General features: G+C 40.5%; 1 protein-coding gene across 1 annotated transcript; it reads left to right on the forward strand.

Annotated features, from left to right (window-relative positions):
* The first annotated feature begins 6611 nt into the window (after nt 1-6611).
* LOC136320574 (olfactory receptor 52B4-like) lies at nt 6612-8628 on the forward strand. The gene has a single exon (XM_066253733.1). It carries the CDS (start codon nt 6681-6683, stop codon nt 7647-7649), a length of 969 nt encoding a protein of 322 aa, XP_066109830.1. The 5' UTR covers nt 6612-6680; the 3' UTR covers nt 7650-8628.
* The last annotated feature ends 454 nt before the right edge of the window (nt 8629-9082 follow it).

A 9082-nucleotide genomic window follows, 5' to 3' on the forward strand; every position in this document is an offset into this window, starting at 1 on the left:
TGTACTCAGAAAATTATAAAACATTTATAAAAGAAATCAGGGAAGATACAAACAAGTGAAACCATATACTGTGCTCATGGTTAGGAAGAATAAACATCATTAAAATGTCTATATTACCCAAAGCAATTTATAAATTCAATGCAATACTGATTAAAATACCAATGACATACTTCAAAGATATAGAACACATATTCCAAAACTTTATATGGAAACAAAAGAGAACATGAATAGCCTCAGCAATCTTGAAAAGGAAGAATAAAGTGGGAGGTATCACACTTCCTGATATCAAGTTATACTACAAGGCCATTGTACTCAAAACAGCCCGGTACTGGCATAAGAACAGGCACATATCAATGGAACAGAACGGAGAACCCAGAAATAAATCCACACTTTTATGGACAACTGATATTTGACAAAGGAGGTAAGAGCATACAATGGAGTAAAGACAGCTTCTTCAACAAATAGTGTTGGGAAAATTGGACAGCTATCTGCGAAAAAATGAAACTAGACCACCATCTTACAGCATTCACAAAAATAAACTCAAAATGGATAAAAGACTTAAATGTAAGCCTTAAAACCATAAGCATCTTAGAAGAAAACATAGGCAGTAAGCTCTCTGACGTCTCTCGCAGCAATATATTTGCTGATTTATATTCACAGGCAAATGAAATAAAAGACAGGATAAACAAATGGGAGTATATCAAACTAAAAAGCTTCTTCACAGCTAAAGACAATAAGTACAGAATGAAAAGACAAACTATACAATGGGAGAACATATTTGACAAAACATCTGATAATGAGTTAACAACCAAAGTTTATAAAGAACTTGTAAAACTCAATACCAGGAAGACAAACAATCCAATCAAAAAATGGGCAAAAGAAATGAATAACCACTTCTCCAAAGAGGACATACAGAGGACCAATAGGCATATGAATAAATGCTCCATATCACTAATCATTAGAGAAATGCAAATTAAAACCACAATGAGATATCACCTCACACCAGTCAGAATGGTGCTCATGAACCAAATAACACAGAATAAGTGCTGGCGAGAATGTGGAGAAAAGGGAACCCTCCTGCACTGCTGGTGGGAATGCAGACTGGTGCAGCCACTGGGGAAAACAGTATGGAGATTCCTCAAAAAATTATAAATCAAAGTGCCTTTTGACCCAGCTATCCCACTTTTAGGAATATACCGCAAGAACACCATATCACTGTTTCACAAGAAGAAATGCACCCCCATGTTTATGGCAGCATTGTTCACAATAGTGAAGATCTGAAATAGCCCAAGTGTCCATCAGTGGATGAGTGGATTAAAAAGCTTTGGTAGCCTGATCTGTGGTGGTGCAGTGGATAAAGTGTTGACCTGGAAATGCTGAGGTCACCGGTTTGAAACCCTGGGCTTGCCTGGTCAAGGCACATATGGGAGTTGATGCTTCCTGCTCCTCTCTCTCTCCTTTCACTTCTCTCTCTCTCTTCTCTCTCTCTCTTTTCCTCTCTCTCTCCTTTTTAAAATGAATAAATAAAATAAAAAATAAAAATAATAATAAAAAAAGCTTTGATACACACACACACACACACACACACACTATGGAATACTATTCAGCCCTAAGAAATGATGACATTGGATCATTTACAACAACATGGATGGACCTTGATAACATTATACTGAGTAAAATAAGTAAATCAGAAAAAACTAAGAACTATATGATTCCGTACACAGGTGGGACATAAAAATGAGACTCGAGATATTGACAAGAGTGTGGTGGTTACGGGGGGGGGGGGGAGGTGAGTGAGGGGGTTGGGAGACGGAAAGGGCACAAAGAAAACCAGTTAGAAGGTGCCGGAAAACAATTTGACTTTGGATGATGGGAATGCAGCATAATCAAATGTCAAAATAACCTGGAGATGTTCTCTCTGAACATATGTTCCCTGATTTATCAATGTCACTCCATTAAAATTAATTAAAATAAAAGAAAGAATAACAAGCAGCAACAATATAAACATAATTCATGAATAACAAAGTGAACATTACTAAAAATCTAGGAAGAGTAAAAGACATTAATGAGTGAGAGACAACCATTAACAAATAGACTATTTCCTGAGCTGTAATAAAAGGCTCAGTGTGCCCTGGCCAGTTGGCTTAGTGGTAGAGCGTCGGCCTGGCGTGCAGAAGTCCCGGGTTCGATTCCCGGCCAGGGCACACAGGAGAAGCGCCCATCTGCTTCTCCACCCCTCCCCCTCTCCTTCCTCTCTGTCTCTCCCCCTCCTGCAGCCGAGGCTCCATTGGAGCAAAAGATGGCCCGGGCTCTGGGGATGGCTCCTCCGCCTCTGCCCCAGGCGCTAGAGTGGCTCTGGTCGCAACAGAGCGGTGCTCCGGAAGGGCAGAGCATCTCCCCGTGGTGGGCAGAGCGTCACCCCCTGGTGGGCGTGCCGGGTGGATCCCGGTGGGGCACATGCGGGAGTCTGTCTGACTGTCTCTCCCGGTTTCCGGCTTCAGAAAAATACAGGAAAAAAAAAAAAAAAGGCTCACTGTGTTTCAGGCCAACCATGCTTCCTCAACCAGGGAGATAAACATCCCCAAAAAGGTAAAAATGGTTCTTGGGAAGTGGCAAAAAATATTACTCTTTTTTTGTATTTTTTCTGAAGTTAGAAACGGGGAGGCAGTCAGACAGACTCCCGCATGCGCCCGACCGGATCCACCCGGCACGCCCACCAGGGGGCGATGCTCTGCCCATCCGGGGTGTCGCTCTGTTGCGACCAGAGCCACTCTAGCGCCTGGGGCAGAGGCCAAGGAGCCATCCCCAGCGCCCAGGCCATCTTTTGTTCCAATGGAGCCTCGGCTGTGGGAGGGGAAGAGAGAAACAGAGAGGAAGGAGAGGGGGTGGGGTGGAGAAGCAGATGGGCACTTCTCCTGTGTGCCCTGGCCGGGAATCGAACCTGGGATTCCTGCAGGCCAGGCTGACGCTCTACCACTGAGCCAACCGGCCAGGGCCAATTTTACTCTTTTTTATGTATAATGCACAGATACAATACATACACAGAAGTGCAGGTTATCTGTTATTAAATTTTCATAAGATGCAATTAAGAAAAAAGTGTTTTAAAGTTTCCATAAGTGGGCGATAATGAATAAAAGATTGAGAAGCATTGGACTAGACTGATGAGAAAAGAGAAACACCAAAGTATATGCTGGTAAAAAGTTTAAACTTGAAGGAGAAAGAGAAAAATCTTACAAGCATCCAGCTAAAAAGAACATGTGTACAAAAGAAGAATCATGCTGGAATTAGATTTTTTACAATCTCTAATGCTGAAACTGAGACAGTAGGATGACAGTTAGGGCTAGTGAAGGACTATACCCAGCCTATACTCAGCCAAGACGTGGCTCATCTGTCAGGGTGAAAGAAAAATACATGGGAATTTGGAGAGTTCCCCACTGAGAAAAATACTTGAGAGAAGACTTTTCAAGCATTATCACTTGTGTGAACTAGAACAGAAATTTGGGGGGAATGGAAAGAAGAAAACAGGTGATTACTGAGGCTTGGAATAAATAATTAAATCGTTCATTATGAAGTCTAATGGAAAAAGGTGAGACCAGCCAAATGAAATGGAAATGTGGCTGAGGTAATCAAGACTCACATGTCTTGTACTAATTGCAAGCTTGTACAATAATATAAACATCAAAGTTAAATACAATTAATGACTTTGGGATTTGAAACTATGTGAGTTTCGTGTAATTCTTTTCATGGAGAATAAAACTTTAAAAACGATGAGCCCATATTAATTGTAAGAATTTATATTTCCATTGTAATAAAATAGGGCTGTAGCAAGGCTATCTTAGGTGGTCGATCATTTTTGTATAAGATCCTCTGAAGATAAGCAAGGGTGAAATGGACAGGAAGAGGTGAAGGCATTGGGAAATGGTGTTAGCAAACAAGCCCACTGGGGACAAGGGTGAGACTGGAGATGATGGCTCTGTCCCTGGAGCCCTGGTGTAAGTGCTTCCCTCAAGGTCTCTCATGACAGAGGATAAACAGCCCAACTCCTGGAATGCAACAAGCTGAAGCTCATCTCCAATTTAAATGTCTGTTCCTGAGGACTTAATCTAAGGCTGGTGAGTGAATTAGACATGTGTGATGAGGGTGGTTCCAGGATCAAGGTAAGGGCTGGGCTGATGTTATGTCCCAGACAGGCCAGAGATGACAGGACTCTTGGAGGCCACTGATATATGTAGATGCAGAATGGAAAAGACCAGACGCAGCAATCTGGTTGGTTGTAGGGGAAGTGGAGGTTGAGGTGTGGGAAAGGAGGTGATAGTACATGGGCTCTCTGGTGGTACTAAAAATATGTAAGTAAAGAGTTGCCATCCACAAAATAATAGGTGCCCTATTAATTTGACTGGGTATGAAAAAAAAACACAGAAAACTGAAGACATATCTCAGAAAATATGAGAAGAACCTTGATCATAACTGAGATCTGTGCCAGGCTTCTCAAAGCAGGCTATGGGGAAGGCTTTGAGGAGGCAGCCAGACCTCCTTGGATAGATGTGAGAAGAAAGTATGGAGGAGGAGTCATTTAAGAGGTCGTTTTAGGGTCAACATGTGTTATACCAAAATCTTTCTGACAGGAGTCCAAATAGGCAATTCCCCAACCTTTTAGCTCTCTGGCTTCAGTCATCAACTGAAATAAATAAAACTTCCCTGCTATGACCTTTCCCCAGTAACTTGGCATCATCAGCTTCTATTGTCTCCCCTCATCTCAAGCCCTTGCCTCTGTTGAATTATGTATCCCCAGCTTCTTCCTCTCACAGAGCAGCCATATGCCCTATAGAGACAGTTCCCTTCCCAAGGCCAGTGACTGGTCCCCCTTGACCAGAAACTCTAATATTAGAACAGTTTCTCCTATCACTTATAGGGTGGTAATAGGAGCTGTTTTTCCTTTCCAGAAAGAAAACAGAAACATCAGGAGGGGGAATCTGGAATGGAAAAAATAGTGATAATGTGCAGAAGATATAACAGTTACTGAGATAGATATTTAGAGATATTCCTTCACCAGAGGGAATTAACATTTGTCTCCAATTCTCCAAAACCATCTGTTTACAAATTTGCTTCACCTTCACACTGTAAGCCCCTAGGATCCTGAATGTTTTTTATTTTTTCTGATAGTCCCTCTTTATAATATGGTGCTTGAAAAATGGTAATGCTTAAAACATACTTGCTAAAAAACTGAGTTAATGAGTGAAAGTACACTACCAAATATATGATATAATTTTCATCTCCAAATATCATGCTCTTGTGTGCCCAGCAATAATGCCTTTCTTTTTCCTATTTTAGTTATTTCTAAACTTACTCCCCTAAGTGGTGAGCACAGGGAGTACTTCAGCTTAGACGCACATTCCTTGTCAATGTTGCCTATTAAAGTTCTTTTGACTCTCTTCACAAGTGAGCAAATTATATGTGATAATTTCAGAAATATAAAATCTTATTTCTTGCAATTACAGTTATGGTATTTGGGAAATGATCCACATTTATTGAGTTCCACTTTCCTTAAATGTGAAATGGGGTTAATACCCAGTCCTGAAGTGGACATTCAACATCTAAATTCAGAAATATACAAAGCACCACATATGAAGTGTTTACTGCAGTCTCTGGAATAAAGTATATGTATAATATGCTTTATGTTTTATGTTCAGATTCATTCTATATCTAGAACACCACTGGCTTTTTAGAATTTTGTGTTTTTAGTCAATGACTGTTTCAATAAATCTCTATCAGTAATCTTTCTAAAGTAGAGTAATTGTTCAAGATATCTGATGATGCTCCTTGTGAAAAGCATGGTCTTACTGTAACGTTGTGATCAAGGCCTTCACAATTAGGAAAAGCTGCCTGTGTGACTCCTCCCTTCCTGTTCCAGCACTCCCTGTGCATCAGCCACCAGGCTAAAAATATTTCAACAATGTAAACCCGGCACATATGGGAGTTGCTGCTTCCTGCTTCTTCCCTCTTCTCTCTCTCCTCTCTCTCTAAAAATGAATTAAAAAAATTAAAAAAAAAAAGAATGCAAACTCTTTCTTATGCTGACTCTCTATTTTCATTCTTTACCTGTTTCCATTCTTCACCTTAAATTAACTGCTCAATCTCAAGTTCAAGTATCATTTTATCACTGCCTTCCATGACATACACAATGGATTCCTCTCTACATTGATAACCATCTGTTTTGTAGGAAAGAACATACAACAATATTTTTACTTTGATTAGTTGGAAATGTGTATCTTTTTTTAAAATTAATTAATTTATTCATTTTAGAAAGGAGAGAGAGAGGGAGAGAGAGAGAGAGAGGAGAGAGACAGAGAGAGAAGGGGGGGAGGAGCAGGAAGCATCAACTCCCATATGTGCCTTGACCAGGCAAGCCCAGGGTTTCAAACCGGTGACCTCAGCATTTCCAGGTAGACGCTTTATCCACTGCGCCACCACAGGTCAGGCCGAAATGTGTATCTTTTAATGAGAGTGTTACTCATTAAGAGCACAGAACATATCTTTTTCACCTTTGTATTTTTATTTGTCTCATTATTTGCATGTTCAAAGAAAATGGAAGTGTAGATTATGCCAAAATCTTGTGGTGTTTTCACAAAGATGATCCCAGGAAAGTCTACATTTTCTTCTGTCTCTGTGAATAAGAAGTGATGTCTCTGGTGGTCTTGCCAGGCACATCTATCTCAAACCTCTCTGGTGTTAGCCACACTGTCTTCTACTTGCGGGGCATCCCAGGCTTAGAGGACAAGCACATGTGGATTTCTATCCCCTTCTTCACCTCCTATGTCACTGCATTGCTTGGGAACAGCCTGCTCATCTTCATTATCCTCAACAACCGCAGTCTCCATGAACCCATGTACCTCTTCCTCTGCATGCTGGCTGGAGCAGACATTGTCCTCTCCACATGCACAGTACCTCAGGCCTTGGCCATCTTCTGGTTCCGTGCTGGGGAAATCTCCCTGAATCGCTGCATCGCTCAGGTATTCTTCATCACTTCCACTTTCATGTCTGAGTCAGGGATCTTGCTGGTGATGGCATTTGATCGCTACATTGCCATATGCTACCCTCTGAGATACACCACCATTCTTACACATGCACTGATTGGGAAAATTGGTGCGACTATCTTTCTGAGAAGTTTTGGTACAGTATTTCCCATGACATTTCTTCTGAAAAGACTGACTTTTTGCAGAACTAACATTCTTCCACACACTGTTTGTGAGCACATTGGATTGGCCAAATTTTCCTGTGATGACATACGAATAAATATCTGGTATGGTTTTTTTGTCCTAATGTCAACAATTGCTTTAGATGTTTTTCTAATTATTGTTTCATACATGCTTATTCTCCATGCTGTCTTCCATATCCCTTCCCGAGATGCTCGCCACAAAGCTCTCAATACTTGCGGCTCCCATGTCTGTGTCATCTTTCTCTTTTATGGGCCTGGGATCTTTTCAACCCTCACTCAGCGGTTCGGACGCCATATCTCACCCCATATCCATATCCTGCTGGCCAATGTCTGCATTCTGGCTCCTCCTATGCTGAATCCCATCATTTATGGGATCAAGACCAAACAGATCCGGGACCAGGTGACTCATATTTTGTTTTCAAAGCATATATGACTTTGGGAATGGGATCCAGACTAATTTTCTTAACATTTCTCACCATACATTGAGGTGAGCTTTAGAAGCCCTAGTAGGTGAGAGACAGCTGAGACTATATATTTATGTAGTCTATAGATTGTATCTCACTGATTACATTTCTGGAGCAAGTTCACAGGGGAGCCTAGGACATGCTTTTCAAAGTCTCTGATCAGTAAATAAGAGATCAATTTCTTTGTGGCTCAGTGAACTTTCTTATACAGAGTCTGATAAACAAACCATACCTAGTCTATGACGCTGGATAGATAATTGGGAAGAGGTATATTATTGGGTAATTGCTGGACCTCGCTTTCTTGGTTTCTTTTATGCCTTGCAGTGATGAAATAGTTCCCATTCCTCTTAACTGCATTGAGATATTGCTCTACATATTATTACCTCTGTCCTCTTTATCACAAAAGTTTATCATTTACAGGTTTACTTCTATCTCTAACATTCTGTTGTATGTCCTAAAATTTAAAGGAAAGGAAAAGGGAGAGAGGAAAACAGGCAAAAATCTCTGGCACCCACATTCCCCTGGAGACTTTCCTCTATCTTTCTTTTTCTTTTCCTTCTTTCTCTTCATCTTCCTCCTCTACTTCATCGTTCTCCTCCTCTTCCTGGTCTTCTTCATTCCCTTTCTCTATCACAGTAAAAGACTTTGAAAGAGTTGTCTGTACATTCAGGATTCAATATCTTTCTCTATTTCTCTTTCCCTCACCCCAGTCGGAATTTTTTTCTATGCCGTGGCTCTGCATGCCACAGTAGCCTTCACACTGGCAAATCCAATGGTCAAGACTCTGTCTACATTGTACATGACACATTGGCACCGCCTGACACAATGAAATATTCTCTCATTCTAGAAACTCCTCACTCATTTTACCTAGAGAGTGTACTAGAAATAAAGTAAGTATAAACTCCCATTTTTCAATATAGAGATAATCACAGCTAATATTTTAGAGAAGACTGCTATGTATTTTCTATCCGGTATGTGTGTACAGGTAAATATACACACAATTTATACACAAACTTATAATGGGACAATATTACACCTACACTTTCAGAATGCACTTTTTCAGCTAGCAAAGTAGTGTGGACATCATCTTATGCCCAAACGACACAATCTATGGGCATTTTAATAACTCCTCCATTGTTTTTGTACAAGAATATGCCACATCACTTATCCAGGCATTTTCTTTTAAAAAGCATTTCTCTCATGTCATTGTAACTATTTATTTACTGTTCATTTCTGAATGAAGAGCAGGCTCAGCATTCTATATACCTTACTTCCCTAGTGTCCATTATATCATCTGATAGAGTAGACACTGAATCAAGATGTTTAAAATCTTTTTTTTTTTTTCATTTTTATTTATTCATTTTAGAGAGGAGAGAGAGACAGGGGGGGAGGAGCTGGTAGC

This window comes from Saccopteryx bilineata, chromosome 1 (genome assembly GCF_036850765.1).
Source record: "Saccopteryx bilineata isolate mSacBil1 chromosome 1, mSacBil1_pri_phased_curated, whole genome shotgun sequence".
NCBI classification, from domain to species: Eukaryota; Metazoa; Chordata; class Mammalia; order Chiroptera; family Emballonuridae; genus Saccopteryx; species Saccopteryx bilineata.

Coding starts and splice junctions, on each gene's coding strand:
- LOC136320574 (XM_066253733.1), top strand. CDS start 6,681: ATGTCTCTGGTGGTCTTGCCAGGCACATCTATCTCAAACCTCTCTGGT.